Genomic DNA, 13,987 nt, shown 5'->3' with positions numbered 1-13,987 from the left:
TAAAGAGTTGAACACTTCCCGTGAAGGCTCCACGGGAACGCCACATCCCAGTGCTTCCTCCCGGCCTTTAAAGGAAAGGATATGCTCTGCTCCATTTATTAATCTCCTAATCACTAAATTAATTTCCATCTCAGTTACAGCACGCTCGGAGTCTATTAGTAAATCCTGGCCTGGCTGCTTGGCAACTTTTGTTGTAAGATTCCTATTAGATCATGTTTCAAACCGGCGGAGATGGAGCAGTTATTATCTTAATAAGTCCAACATTAAAGGCTCTGCAGCAGGGATGGATGGGAGCGCTCCTGCTGCTGGCAGCCCTGCATCCAGACATGCTGAGCACACCTGGATGGCTCCAGCTGGGAGAGCCCACCCTGCACCCCGAGCAGCCCAGCCCTGTGCCCTGTCCCACTGCAGGCAGAGCTGCTCTGCTGCTGGCTTCACTGCAGGGCCTGAGGCTGTCACTGAGGGAGGAACAGCCCAAAATGTTTGCTCACCCATCTGGGAATGATTCCTGATTCCTGATTCCTGATTCCTGATTCCTGATTCCTGATTTCTGATTCCTGATTTCTGATTTCTGATTTCTGATTCGTGCCCAACCCTGGCACTGCCGCTGTGGGGGCACGGGCACAGGGGCCATGGGCAGGATGGGCTGGGGGGCTCAGGGCCAGCCCAGAGGCTCAGACAGGATGGGCTGGGGGGGCTCAGGGCCATGGGCAGGATGGGCTGGGGGGCTCAGGGCTCAGACAGGATGGGCTGGGGGGCTCAGGGCTCAGGCAGGACGGGCTGGGGGGGCTCAGGGCTCAGACAGGACGGGCTGGGGGGGCTCAGGGCGCTGGGCAGGATGGGCTGGGGAGCTCAGGGCTCAGACAGGATGGGCTGGGGGCCTCAGGGCGCTGGGCAGGATGGGCTGGGGGGCTCAGGGCTCAGACAGGACGGGCTGGGGGGGCTCAGGGCGCTGGGTAGGATGGGCTGGGGAGCTCAGGGCTCAGACAGGACGGGCTGGGGGGGCTCAGGGCCAGCCCGGGGTCCATGGACAGGATGGGCTGGGGAGCTCAGGGCGCTGGGCAGGATGGGCTGGGGGGCTCAGGGCTCAGACAGGATGGGCTGGGGGGCTCAGGGCTCAGACAGGAAGGGCTGGGGGGGCTCAGGGCCAGCCCAGAGGCTCAGACACCCCCCCAGTGCCCCCGTGGGGCAGGAGCTGTGCCAGCCCCGCAGCGTGCCCGCACCATCCCCTCTCCCCCGCGCCGCACGCCGCCTCCTCCGGCTCATTGGCGTGAAATTTAATTTGCAGCAATCAGCTGGAGGTGAGGCAGGCGCTGAATTAGCTCGACGTGGTGCTCTCGCCTCCGCCCAGGCCCCCTCCCCTGCCCGTCCCCGCACCCGGAGCATCCCAGCAGGGCTGGATCCCGCCGAGGGTGAGTTATGGCCAGGCTGGATGCACACATATTCTGATAAGGAAGAATAATAACTTGTCAAAGATACATATGATATGTGTTTTCTTTCCAGACAGAATATATATTGGGATAATTCATCAACTCGGCCTGGCACTGGCCAGGAGAGGGAAAGAAGAGAAAGAGAAACTCAATAAAAAGAAGTCAAGGCAGAAAAAGCCCTTGGCAGCGAGTGCTGTCTCCCTGCAGGATCCCTCTGCTCTGAGCCGGGTCTGGCAGGGACTCCTGGCTCCCCACTGGAGCCTGGCCTGCATCCACAGGGCTGCTGTGCCACCATCAGCACGCTGGGCTGGGCTGGGCATGTCCCCAGCCTCACTGGGGCAGTGAAGCTGCTTTGGGACAGGCAGAAAAGCTGAGCAGCAGCAGCCCCAGCTCTCCCAGCTGCTGCCAGAGCCTGCTCTGAGCTCCAGTGCCTCCCTCCTGAGGAGGAGTGCGGCACAAACACCTCAACACCCAGGGGTGAAGGCTGACACAGCCCAAAGCAGCAAACCAGGGACTGAGGGAAGATGCAGAAGGGGTTTGTAAAGTGATTTGTCAACTGACAAGCAGAAATATATTACCAATTTAGGCCTGTGATTTGCCTGCAACTTTTTTATCCTTGAGATGTTGTTGAGCAGATTAAAGTGTCAGCTTTGATCCATGCATTTGGATGGAAACATAAATATTGCTGCTCTTCTCCTCCCGGCCAGCACCTGCCCCAGGTGAGCATGCCCAGGGGCGCTGCCCGGCCGTGCCCACCCTCATCCCCATCCCTCCAGCCCAGCATTGAGGCAACAGCCCCAGGAATGGCAGGGCAAGGCCTGGAATTACCCTGACATTTCAGCTGGCAGGAGTTTGGCTGGACCTGCCCATGTTTTAAAGTTTGTGTAGAGCATGGGCTCGGCTGCAGAGTGCAGGGTGGGTTTTGGATGCACCTGGGGCATGGGATGCAGGTCCCAGGTGCAGGAGGAGCCCCTGGGACAGTCCCACCCCCAGGCACACCAGAGATGCCCTGCAGAGCTGCCCCAGCCAGGCACCTGCTGGGGAGCAGGAGCAGAGATCGCTGTTCCCGGTGATTCCTGATGCAGAAATATGCAGCATCATTCCATCTCCAGGCAGGGAAACAAATGAGTCTCTGCTTGCTCCCCTCTCCTGTTTTCCCCTCCTTCCCACCCTCATTTGATCCCACTCCATGTGGCAACATCAAACAAGTGTTGAATATTTTAGCTCCTGTAAAATATTTATATTATAAGGCACGGAAGGAAATCGGTGCTTCCAGGCCATGTAAACATATGCCTGGGAACAGCTGGATCCCTGGCAGTGCTGGGGGAGCACTGGGCTGCACAGCTGCTCCATTCCCTGGTATTTAAAGCCCTGAGAAGCCACAGCATCACGTGTGGGGCAGGACAGGGGGGTCCAGGACCTTGGAGCCCAAACCTCTGCCAAGGGCTGCCCAAGCCTGACCTTAACATTCACCCCCAGGCAGCTCCTGTGCCCTGTCCTGGGGAAGGGTGGGCAAGGGGGGTGCTCTGAGCCCCCAGAGGATGGCAGGGGCCTGGCCTTTGCCCCATGGCTGGAGATTAATTGAGGCCTGCCATTAAAATGTCACCGAGAAAATTATTAACTTAAGGTAAACCACTTCCACGCGTCAAAAGCAAAGGCAATCAGTCCCAGGCATGTCCCCCTAGGAAATTATGTGGAGTAATTAATCAAAAAGCTAATGAGAAATGTGTTTTCTTTCCCAGCCTAACACCACATCATATTCTTATTAGCCAAGGTTATTACAATAGTAATCATGCATGCTCCGAGTTCAGATTGGGTTTTTTGCTCCACTGCCACCAATTTAGAAAGCCATTAATGGGAGAGATAAGCCCCGATACACAAGCCAGCCCTTTGTGTCTGAGTGCCCACGGCTGCTCCTGGCCACACACGACCTGTGCCTGCTGCCACAGGTCCCTGCCACCCCAGGCCTGCCCACCGTGGTGCCCCAGAGCAGGGATGTGCTGAACTGAGGCTGCTGGATCCCCTGCTCTGCTCTCCCAGCCTTCCCCAGTGTGGAGATCATCCCCAAACTCCTTCCCCGGCATGGGAATCAAACCCAAACTCCTTCCCCAGCATGGAAATCATCCCCAAACTCCTTCCCCAGCACAGAAATCATCCCCAAACTCCTTCCCCAGCATGGAAATCATCCCCAAACTCCTTCCCCAGTGTGGAGATCATCCCCAAACTCCTTCCCCAGCACGGAGCTCACCCCAAACTCCAGCTGTTGTTCTGGCTGCACACCGAGGTGCATTAGGGACACGGGGCATGGTGTGATTTATGAGCACCCTGTTCCGGCACTGCCCATCCCTTCTCCAGACCTGTCCCACTAATTCAGACACCCAGGAGGACCCGAGGTGTTCCATAAATCTGGCTGCAGGCCGGTAATGTGCTGCTGCTCGGGCTCCCCCAGGCCGGCTCAGAGCTCAGCCGCTGCCAATCTCAGCAGCCCCAAAATGCAGAGTCAGCAGCCAGCGCAGGGAAACCAGCCCTGCTTGATATTCAGCATTAAATAATTCAGCCCCCACAGAGAGACGGGGAGAAGAATGAGCCTGACAGAAAATATAAAGATTTCCTATGCCCCGTTAAAAATGCATTGACCTGGTTAGCTGGCTGGCAGGGAATCCCTGTCTGCAGCCACGGTGGCACAGGGAGGACCTCGGCAGGCAAATCCCACTCCTCAGAGTGCAGCAGCACCCTCTCTGCTTGATTTTTGTGGGTTTTCTTGCTAAATCTCTTTTCCTTGCTTGCACACAAGTGACACGCGGGAGATGTTGCTGCCTTTTCCCCACAGAACCACAGAATCGTTCAGGTCGGGAAAGACCTCCAAGATCATCAAGTCCAACCTGTGAGTGATCACCAGGTGTCCGAGCAGACCAGAGCACCATGTCCTGCTGTTTTACATCCTTGCTCAGGGACACCCCACACCCTCCCAGCAGCTCAGAGCGCCCCTGGCCGAGGGCCCGTGCTGTGCCCTGGGCAGCTCCGAGCCCCCTGCCCCGCTGCTGCTGCTGCGAGCGATCCCCAGGGCTCCCGAGGGCGTTCGGCAGCTGCGGCTCCGATGTGCGGATTCAGCAGAGCTGGCAGCGCTGGGGCAGAGCCTTCAGAAGCCCAAAGGCAGGGCCCGGGGCAGGGCTGGAGGGGACGCACGGCCGGGCTGGTGGCTGCAGAGGGCGGCGGTGCCCGGAGCCCGGCTGGCACCGCTGGGCACCGTCCCTGGGGCTGGGCTCGCACCCTGGCACCGCCACCCGAGCGAGGATGCGCCAGGGGAGCCACCCAGGGCTGCTCCTCCCCTCTGCCACCCACAGAGGCACAGGTGAGGGCACAGGTGAGGGCACAGGTGAGGGCACGGGTGAGGGCACGGGTGCTCACCTGCATCCCTTCCACCTGCCCAGGAAGGATGGGCTGTTCCCACATCCTCTGCTGGAGGGGGGCCACAGGGACACTGAGGCACAGGACACGGCGCTGTCCCCAGGAGTGGCCCAGGGACACTGAGGCACAGGACACGGCGCTGTCCCCAGGAGTGGCCCAGGGACACTGAGGCACAGGACACGGTGCTGTCCCCAGGAGTGGCCCAGGGACACTGAGGCACAGGACACGGTGCTGTCCCCAGGGACACTGAGGCACAGACACTTCCCCAGCCCGGGGGTGCAGCAGAGCGTGGCTGAGTCCTGAGCCCCATGACCAGGGCCCTGCTCACCCTCCAGATAACACATCTAAGCCGTGTTTATTTCCATCCAGGCTGCCTCTCCATTTGATTATTTATCTCCCGTTTAGCCTCTGACAGATCAAAGGCTCGGCGGAGGGGAAGCGGAGCCGGGCCGTGCATGAAAATGAGCCTTGATACATAATTAATTAACATAAAACAGTTTCATTAGGAGATGGTGTTACATGGCTGTTTGTCTTAAAAATTTAAGCTGTGTAAAGAGCACGGGGGAAGCAGAGCTCCCTGGCAGCCCTTTCCTGGTTCTGCCCATCCCAGCCTGGCTCCCGGGAGCTCCGAGCGTGGCCCCCTCTCCCTGCATCCCGTGCAACTTCTCCTACCCTTGATTATTAATCTGTTTTTAATTCTATTAAGAGATAGCCAGGAGAAAGAGTATCAATTTTAGATTAACAAGGTTATTAGCACTTAATTATGTGAGGTGTCTTTGTAATTGAAAAGGAAAAGAGGAAGCACCATAAATATCCCGGCCCCTGAGCTCCTGGGGGTTTGCGTGTGGCTCTTTATTCACGAGGCTGTGGAACCATAAATATTAAATATCTGGTGGAAAAAAAAATTACAAGGCAGAGAGAGGATGCCCTCTGGATATTCCGGCGCCGAATGTTCTTGCATTTACAAATATTCATTAGCTGGGATCTGCAAAGTTATTTCCACCAAGACTCGGTGAAGGAGGAAGAGAGAGAGAGGTTATTGAAAAAAAATAGAGTCTAGAGTAAATATTATTAGTAATTTTTATCTCTGCGTGTCCCTAATTATTCCATAATTAGGGAAAGTGCACATATGCATATACAATCACTAACCTGCCAGTCTCAGGGATTCTCACTGCCAGCCCCGCTGTGGGATGGAGTCCCCAGGGCAAACTCTTCTTCCCCAAAAGGCAGAGGGGGTGTCTGTGCCCGGGGGGAGCCCCACTGTGCCCCCATGCCCAGGTGATCCGTGCTGGGAGCCCAGGATGACTCAGGGAGCCACCAGCTCTGCCGAGCACCCACGACCTGCAGCTGCTGCCGCTTAGAGAGACATTAAATGACAAATCTCAGGCTCTTTTTAATTAAAAAATAATAGAACTCAGCAGGAAAACGGAGCAATAACACAACACTGCCAAAAACCACTTTGCTGGAGCTGCTAAAAAAACAACAGGCAAGAGGCAGCCGGGGGGAGCAGCCACATTCACCTTTGTGGGGACAGGTGACACCGGGCAGGGTGGTGGCCGAGGGTCCCTCCCAGGACCAGCCCCACTCGTGTCCCACAGGCTCCTGGGGACAGGCAGTGTCACACCCCAGGAATTAAGCTCTTAATCTAAACTAAACACATTACCACGAGCTCATCAACAAAAATCTAATTACGCTGTGCGAGGCCGGGCTTAATTGCTCGTCCTTGACACGAGCGGTGCCCCTGGAAGCCCAGGAGCCACGGAGAGCCTGGGACTGGAATTATCCTGCTCCCTGGAAAAAGCACAACAGGAAAATGGGGAAAAATAGGGCTGTGCAATTAGAGAGAAACACAGACAAATCAGCTGGTAATTGTCGGGGGGAGCACCCAGGGTCGTGAGCAGCTTTGGGGAGCACTGCTGGCATCCCCTGGCAGGCTGCAGAGGGACACACAGACACACAGGAACCCCAGGGAGGGGGAAATGGTTAAACCCAGCGTTTCCCACAGTGAAGAGAGGCTGGAGCGGATCCCAGCCTGGCCCTGCTCCCCCAGGCAGCCCTGGGCTCCTGGTTTGCTGCTCCTGCTAATGAGGAAATCGGGATGCAGGAGGTGGCTGAGCCCCGCTGCCTCCCCCGCTCGCTCCTCCCCGACTTATCACCACTCACAGGATGTTTACAATAATTTTTAATTTGCGCAATTATTAATCATTTTTCTATCTGTCTCATTTGCATAATAATTACTCTGCTTGCTGTTTGCCATGACTGTGAATGACAGTGGTTTAAATTAAATTAAGATTTTAATATTCATTTTTTTGGGTTAAAGCTAATCAAAGTTGCTGCTCGATGCCAAGACCGGGGCTCTGCCCTTCCAGAACCACTAATGAAGAGATCCAGTGCTGGTGTCACTGCTCCATCTCCATCACCCAGCTCATCCCACAGGATCCCACAGCATTCTGCAATTGCTCTGCTGCCAGAACTGCTCAGACAAGGCCACAGCTGGGACAAGGGATGTGGGATGGAGAACAAGGGCACAGGGACAAGCCCAGCTCCCTTCTCCCCAGGCAGCACACGGGATGGCACCAGGGAGGGAGGTGTTCACCACGTGAGCCCCCCTTTCCTCACAGATATCTCCTAAAAATACAATATCTGGTAGTGAACGAGTAACAGATGTATAAATGCAGCATTGTGATGAACAAGGAGGTCCCCAGGGTAGTGCCTCTAAAATTTTAAAACCCCAGCCTTCCAAGTCAGCTGCAAGAGCAGAACCTGATGCCATTTTCAGGTCCTAAGCACATTTTGTTTAGTACAAGCATTTAAAAGTGCTTTTCCTCCTTAAGAGCAGCCTACAGTCCCAAGAGTGACTCGAGGCAGCTGCTGGCAGCTGTGGCTCTGCAAGAGCAGCCACTGTCACCAGGCAGGTGGGGAAGGAACCAGCATCCAGCTCTGCCCACCAGGGCGAATCCAATCATTCCACAGCAGGTTCTTCACATCTCCAGCAGCACTCAGATTAAGTGAGAGCAAAAACGAATGTGTCAAGTGGAACTGCTCTTGTGGAGGCTGCAGCTGCCTCAGTTTGCAGGGGGGAATGGAACAGGGCCTTGGTGACAGAAGGGGGAAGCACAGCTGGAAGCAGCTGCCTGGAAATGTGCTGCCACCTCACACCACCAGCCCCTGCTCCCAAACCATCTCCTGCCCAGCAGGGCAGCAGGGCTGGAATGGTTCAGCTGCCTTGGAAAAAGCACCAGCACGCAGAATCGAGTATAAAAAGAAAGGATTTATTTACAGGTAAACACAGCAATTCCAGGGCTGCTGGAAATGTGGCACAGGGATGAAAAGCAGGGGAGTCCCAAGAGTCTGGCACTCCAGGGCAGACTGTGCTGCTGTCCCTCCCACCCACAGCCCTCCCAACGCTGGAGAATCCCTGAAAGGAGCGATCCTGCCCTGCCCACTGCTGCAGCCAAGGCATCTCCATGGAAACTGCTGCCTGCATTCATCCCTGCTCCCTGGGACCTCAACAAGAACAACTGTATTTATTTCCACAAGTGCTTTCTGGCACACAGGGATTAAGGGAAGCTCCAAGACAGACAAATCTGATGACAGGAGAGGGTTGTTACACCTTCCACTGGAGCGAGCCAAGTGCCAAGATCAGCCCCAAATCCAGAGGGGTCTGGGGGGAGCAGCTGCTCCAAACTATGAGGGAAGCAATTCCAGGTCTTAAGTCCTAACTCTCCACACATTTACTTCCGCTAAAAATGGAGCCCTGCAGAATTGCTGAGGCTCCTGAAGATCGTGCTGCCCAATGCAGCAGCACTGCAGTTCTCTCTTCCAGTGCCAGAGCATTCCCTGCCCAGTTTCCTGCTTGGACAGGGTCAGGAGAAGCTGAGTTTGAACTTTCCTGCACGTTGGTGACTCTGGGATCTACATGGCAAAATAACTGCAAAACTTGACAGAAGTTCAGAAGTTCCACTTAACCTGAGTTCTGGAGCAGACTGACCCACAGAATGAGGGCAACTCTCCCAAGCCCAAGCGTTCAGCAGATTTTCACCTGAGATTTAGGACACCTGAAGACTTGGGAACTGCCCTCAGAAGTCATTTGGCATAGAACAGAAGTTTGTTAGAAAACAAACAAGAAACCAGTCCCTCCCATGGAGCTGGAGGCTCTGGCTGCCAGGGGAATCCAGCCTGGTCTCTCAGAAGATGGCCCAGGGGGCAGCTGAATGCCGAGCACGGGGCTGGCTGCAGGGAGAGCAGGCCACTCCTCAGGGCTGTGGCAGAGGTGGTGCCTGTGGGCACTGCAGGGGTCTCCCTACATGTCCTCCACGCTCCATTTGTAGGCCAGCTCCTGCACTGCCTTCTTGTTGGCGATGCGGGCGAAGCGCTGCTGCTCGAACCCGTTGGACCTGCAAGGGACACCCAGTGACAGCAGCTGCTGCCTCCAGCTCTCCCGACTCCTGCAACCTTTCCAGTGATTTACCCTGGCCCAGTCTCCACCTGGACCTGTGGTTACCGAGAGCTGATGCCTCTGAAGTTCCTCACCTGCCTTGTCCCATCTGTCCCACCACCCATTTGTAACTGAACCCATTCAACCTTGCAGTGCCAACCCCCTCACTCACCACATAACTGGCAATGCCCTGAAGAGGACTCCTTTATTTTTACTGTTATTCCAACAGGAACAAGTACCTGTCCACACCGTCCCAGCGATGCCCGGGCCAGATGTTGAACCTGTTGAGTGGAGGTGCTGGTCCCTTGTACCTGGGTTTTTCTGGAACACAAAGAGCAGAGGAGCTGTGTTCAGCTGTGTTCAGCACACCTCCCACCCAGGAGGTGTCTGCAGGTAGAGAGCACAGGCTCCTGGCAGCCAGCTACAGCTGCTCCCTGTGACAAAGTGCTGAGTTCTCAGTCAGCAGGCCCTGCTCTCCCAGCTAACAACTCATGCAACTGTTACTGGGAACAGGCCAGGAACTCCAGAGGGTCCACAAGTTCCCCTTGGCTGTTTGTGCTTGCACTGCCGACACATTAAACCATACTCAGGTGTATTCCAGGGGCAAACCTTTCTCCTTGTTCTCCTTGGCCTTCCTCTTCTTGATGAGAGCAGCCATGGGGTCTCCTTCCCTCTCCTGCTCCCTCAGCATTCGGTCCAGGTCCTGGTCATCGATGTAACGGGCCAAGGGCTTCTGCATCTCCTTGACTGCATCCTCCACGTTCTGCTGCTGCTGCCTCTCCTGTGCCAGCCTGGAAAACACACTGTGTCACCCAAACCCCAGCCATCACTCCTTGGGAGTGGTTCAATGTGCAGGAGGGGTCACACCCCTCAACTCCCACTGCCTGTGCAGCATTCCCAGAGCACCTCCAGCACAGGAAGGGTTTTCAGACACGTGGAACATGTGCTGGTGCTAGGCTCAGCCTCAGAGCACAACACCAGTCTGGCAGCAGAGCCAAACTAACATCAGGAGATGGGAACCCAAGGAGTGTGCTTTGGAGTCCCTTCCTCACCCTTTTCCCCACTTGGCATATTGCTCTTCTCTCTTGGCCTCTGCCTCAGCCTTCAGCCTCTGCTCCAGCTGCTCCTGGGCCAGGTTCCTCTTGCGGCCGGACTTGTCTCGGAACACGGTCTGAGCGTTCCGGGATTCCTCTGGGGGGACAGATGCCTCAAGTCACAATTCTGGAACATTTCATCATCTCCAGACAATTCAATGACTTTAACTGTGACTTCTCTTTGGCCTGTCCTCATCTCCCAAAGAGCCTGGCAGCCAAAGCCAGGCAGGATCTCAGCTCGTGCTGAGCTTTCCCTGCTGCCCCACACAGACCCTGAGCTCTCACTATCCATCGGCTCCCTCAGACTTGCAGAGGAGAAGCATTTCCCACTCCCTGTGACTTCCCTGGCATTGCTGTGAACTCCCCATGTGGAGCAGAGACCCTGGCCAAGGTTTTCAGCAGCGTGTTTAGCTGCAGCTCCACAGGGATGCTCCCAGCAGCATCCCAGTGCCAGGGCCTGACAGAGCAGAGGAGTGAGCTGGGGCTCAGGCTGCATTTCACTCCCACCTTCCAGGTGCCTGGTGCTCCTCTCGTGCTTCTTGAGCTCCTGCTTCTCCCTCTGCAGCACATCAGCCGACACCAGGCCTGCTTTGGCTCCGGATGACATCGTGCTAGCCTGGAGAACACACAAATCCCATTTACAGCTGGCTGAGAGGGGCAGCCAGAGCGAGGGGTGACCCAAACCACAGGGACAGCCCTGTTAGAGCCAGAACCTTCCCCAGTTTCCCAATCATTGGGCTTCCACAGCTGGAAGGGAAAGAGACAGCCTTTACCTTCTTGGGAGAGCCCTTGGCACCCCAGTGGGTCGGGGAGTGCTCCGGAGGGCTCCGTGACCTCTGCTGGTCCCTCTGGGTGGGAGAAGCCCGTCCTGGAGGAGATAAATCAGAGGGAGGGTCTGCTGACTCCCCCAGGAGGAACACGCTTAGGTGCACACAGCCCAGGCTGCAGCAGAGGCACTGCAGGCTGGCTGAACTCTCACCCAGCTGTGCCCACAGGGACAGACACTGCCAGCTGTGCTCACAGGGACAGACACTGCCAGCTGTGCCAGCAGAGCAGCAGCACACAGCACTCACCTGTGGCAGCGTGGATCCCAGCGGCTCCCCAGGACACAGCGTGTGACACTCACCTTTCGTTCTGCTCTTCCTCCCACTCGGGGACCCCAGCTTCTCTCTGCGAGGTGACAAATCCTGACGCTGTCTCCGGGGAGGGGACACATCTGGGGTGTCATGTCTCTGTCTCCTGGGAGGGGACAGATCTGGGGTGTCATGTCTCTGTCTCCGGGGAGGGGACACATCTGGGGTGTCATGTCTCTGTCTCCTGGGAGGGGACACATCTGGGGTGTCATGTCTCTGTCTCCTGGGAGGGGACACATCTGGTGTGTCATGTCTCTGTTTCCTGGGAGGAGACAGATCTGGGGTGTCATGTCGCGGCCGCCGCCGGGGAGGTGACAAGTCTGGCGTGTCATGTCGTTGTCTCCTGGGAGGTGACATGTCTGGTGTGTCATGTCGTTGTCTCCTGGGAGGTGACATGTCTGGCGTGTCATGTCGCTGTCTCCTGGGAGGTGAGGGGTCGGGGGTATCGTGACGCTGCCGCCGCCGTGGAGGTGACAGATCTGGGGTGTCACGACGCTGCTTTTTGGGAGGTGACAAGTCTGGTGTGTCGTGACGGTGCCTCCTAGGAGGGGATGGGTCAGGGGTGTCATGTCTTTGTCTCCTGGGAGGGGACACATCCGGGGTGTCGTGTCTCTGTCTCCTGGGAGGGGACACATCCGGGGTGTCGTGTCTCTGTCTCCTGGGAGCAGAGAGCCCCAGGGAGCCGTTGTGTTTCCCTGCTGGGGCCGAGGGCTCTGGGGAGTCGTGGCGCCGCCGCCTGTGAGGGCAGAGAAGGTGACAGTGAGCTCCCTTCGTGCCTGGCTTGTCTGGAAACACAGCAGGACCCCAGAGCTGGGAACAGCTTGTGAAGGTGGATTCATTGGGATGCTGCAGCCCTGAGCCCCAGCAGACCCCAGAAACCCTCCGAGGCAGCCGGGATCCCAGCAGAGCTGCAATGGGAGAGTCTCCGCCATTATTAAAACTCACAGGGACCATCACTCCAGTCTCCCTGGCAGTGTCACAAACACCCAGAGCTGCCAGTGCCCCACCCCAGGCAGGGGCTCTCCAGCTGGAAGAAGTGCCCACATTTCCCAGCAAAGCACAGAACCAGACAGACAAAGCCAGCCAAGCAGAAGGCAATATTCCTGCCTGAGCCCCCATACCTTGTGGCAGACTTGGCAGGTCCCGAAACATCCGAACTCTGCGAGTCCTCATCTGAGGGAAAACAATTGCAATCACCATTACTAGGGCTCTGCACAGCCCAGCAGCACTCCAGCACCTGCAGGATTATTTTGAACTTGCATCATGGTTTGGAGAAACCAGGCATTAGGGAGAGAGGGTGGAAGGGGCTGCTCTCACCTCCCAGGAGCTTCCATTTGGAGTTTGTTCGGAATTCCTCCATGAGCTTCACCTCCTCGGGGCGCTCATCAATGAACTCTGCCACCTACAAACACCCAGCGAGCACCAGGGGCTCAGCAAAAGGCATAGCTCCCACTGCTCACACAGGCAGCAGCTACCCCAGTCCCTCTGCCTTGCTCCAGCAGCCGTTCTGGAGCACAGAGCCCCATGCTGGCCCGCAGAGCACGGGCTGCCTGGATCCGCAGGGAGCTCCCTCCTTCCTGCAGGGCTCCCGCCCACCCCCGAGGCAGAACACGCCACAAGAGAGGCGCTCCAGCGAGTTCTTCCCTAAGGGAGACGGGAGGTGAGCGCCAGAACAGACTGAGGCTGTGAGAGCGCGTCCACCGGGGCTCCCCGCTCACCACGGGCATGTCCCCTTCGTCCTCCTCGTCCTCCTCCTTCTCCGGGGCGGCGGCGATGCTGCTCCAGCTCACATCGTCATCCACGATCCGCATCCTGGCAGCGGGGAGAGGCACGGTCAGGGACCGGGGGGATCCGCGGCGGGGCAGCCCCGGGGGCCGGTGGGGACCGGGGGAATCCGCGGCGGGGCAGCCCCAGGGAGGGTCCTGGCCCCGGGGTCTCGGGGCTCGGTTCGGAGCGGGGATTTCGGGGCGGTGCGCTCGGGGCGGCTCCCAAGGCCGGGCAGCGCACAGGGTCGCGCCTGCTGCCCCTTCCCCGGGACTCACCCGCCTCTGGCGGTGCCCGCCGGCGGTTTCCTCCTGCGGCGGCGGCGGGGCGGGCCGGGCTCGGCGGGGCCGCTCAGGTACCGCCGCAGGTACTCGGCCTTCGACAGCCCCGGAGCCGCCATCGCGCTCTGACGCAAAACTGCGGCGCCGACAGGAAGGGGCGGGGCATGAGCGTGGCGGGCTGAGATAGGCGTGGTCACTACCATATATGGAATTCCAGCGGGATGGGCGTGGCCAGACCGCGGATAGGCCATAAATGGAACGGAGGGCGGGGCTATAGGCGTGGCCAAACGGCGGCCAATGCCATAAATGGAGTGGGAGCGGAGCTTTAGGTGTGGTCAGCCAATACCATAAATGGAGCAGAGGGCGGGGCTGTAGGCGTGTCCAAACGGCGGCCAAAGCCATAAATGGAGCTGCGGGCGGGGCCGTGGGCGTGGCCAGG

At 57.5% G+C, this 13,987-nt stretch overlaps 1 protein-coding gene across 3 annotated transcripts; it reads right to left on the bottom strand.

The window, feature by feature from the left end:
• Positions 1-8,089: 8,089 nt before the first annotated feature.
• BUD13 (BUD13 spliceosome associated protein) lies at positions 8,090-13,704 on the bottom strand. 3 transcript variants are annotated; one of them, XM_077189858.1, is made up of 12 exons: positions 13,546-13,704; positions 13,222-13,315; positions 12,821-12,905; positions 12,625-12,676; positions 11,893-12,239; positions 11,497-11,814; positions 11,144-11,238; positions 10,878-10,986; positions 10,329-10,467; positions 9,886-10,067; positions 9,516-9,597; positions 8,090-9,235 (listed from the first exon to the last, which is right to left on the bottom strand). In XM_077189858.1, exons 1-12 carry the CDS (start codon positions 13,665-13,667, stop codon positions 9,142-9,144), a joined length of 1,719 nt encoding a protein of 572 aa, XP_077045973.1. In that variant the 5' UTR covers positions 13,668-13,704; the 3' UTR covers positions 8,090-9,141. The 3 variants fall into 3 exon arrangements, with proteins under 3 accessions (XP_077045973.1, XP_077045972.1, XP_054503290.2); XM_077189857.1 differs by having other exon boundaries at positions 11,497-11,892; positions 11,932-12,239; XM_054647315.2 differs by having other exon boundaries at positions 11,497-12,239.
• Positions 13,705-13,987: the final 283 nt, after the last annotated feature.

Source organism: Agelaius phoeniceus, chromosome 23 (genome assembly GCF_051311805.1).
Source record: "Agelaius phoeniceus isolate bAgePho1 chromosome 23, bAgePho1.hap1, whole genome shotgun sequence".
Taxonomy (NCBI): domain Eukaryota; kingdom Metazoa; phylum Chordata; class Aves; order Passeriformes; family Icteridae; genus Agelaius; species Agelaius phoeniceus.
The sequence above is the reverse complement of the archived record's forward strand: the minus strand, read 5'-3'. Positions and strand labels throughout refer to the sequence as shown.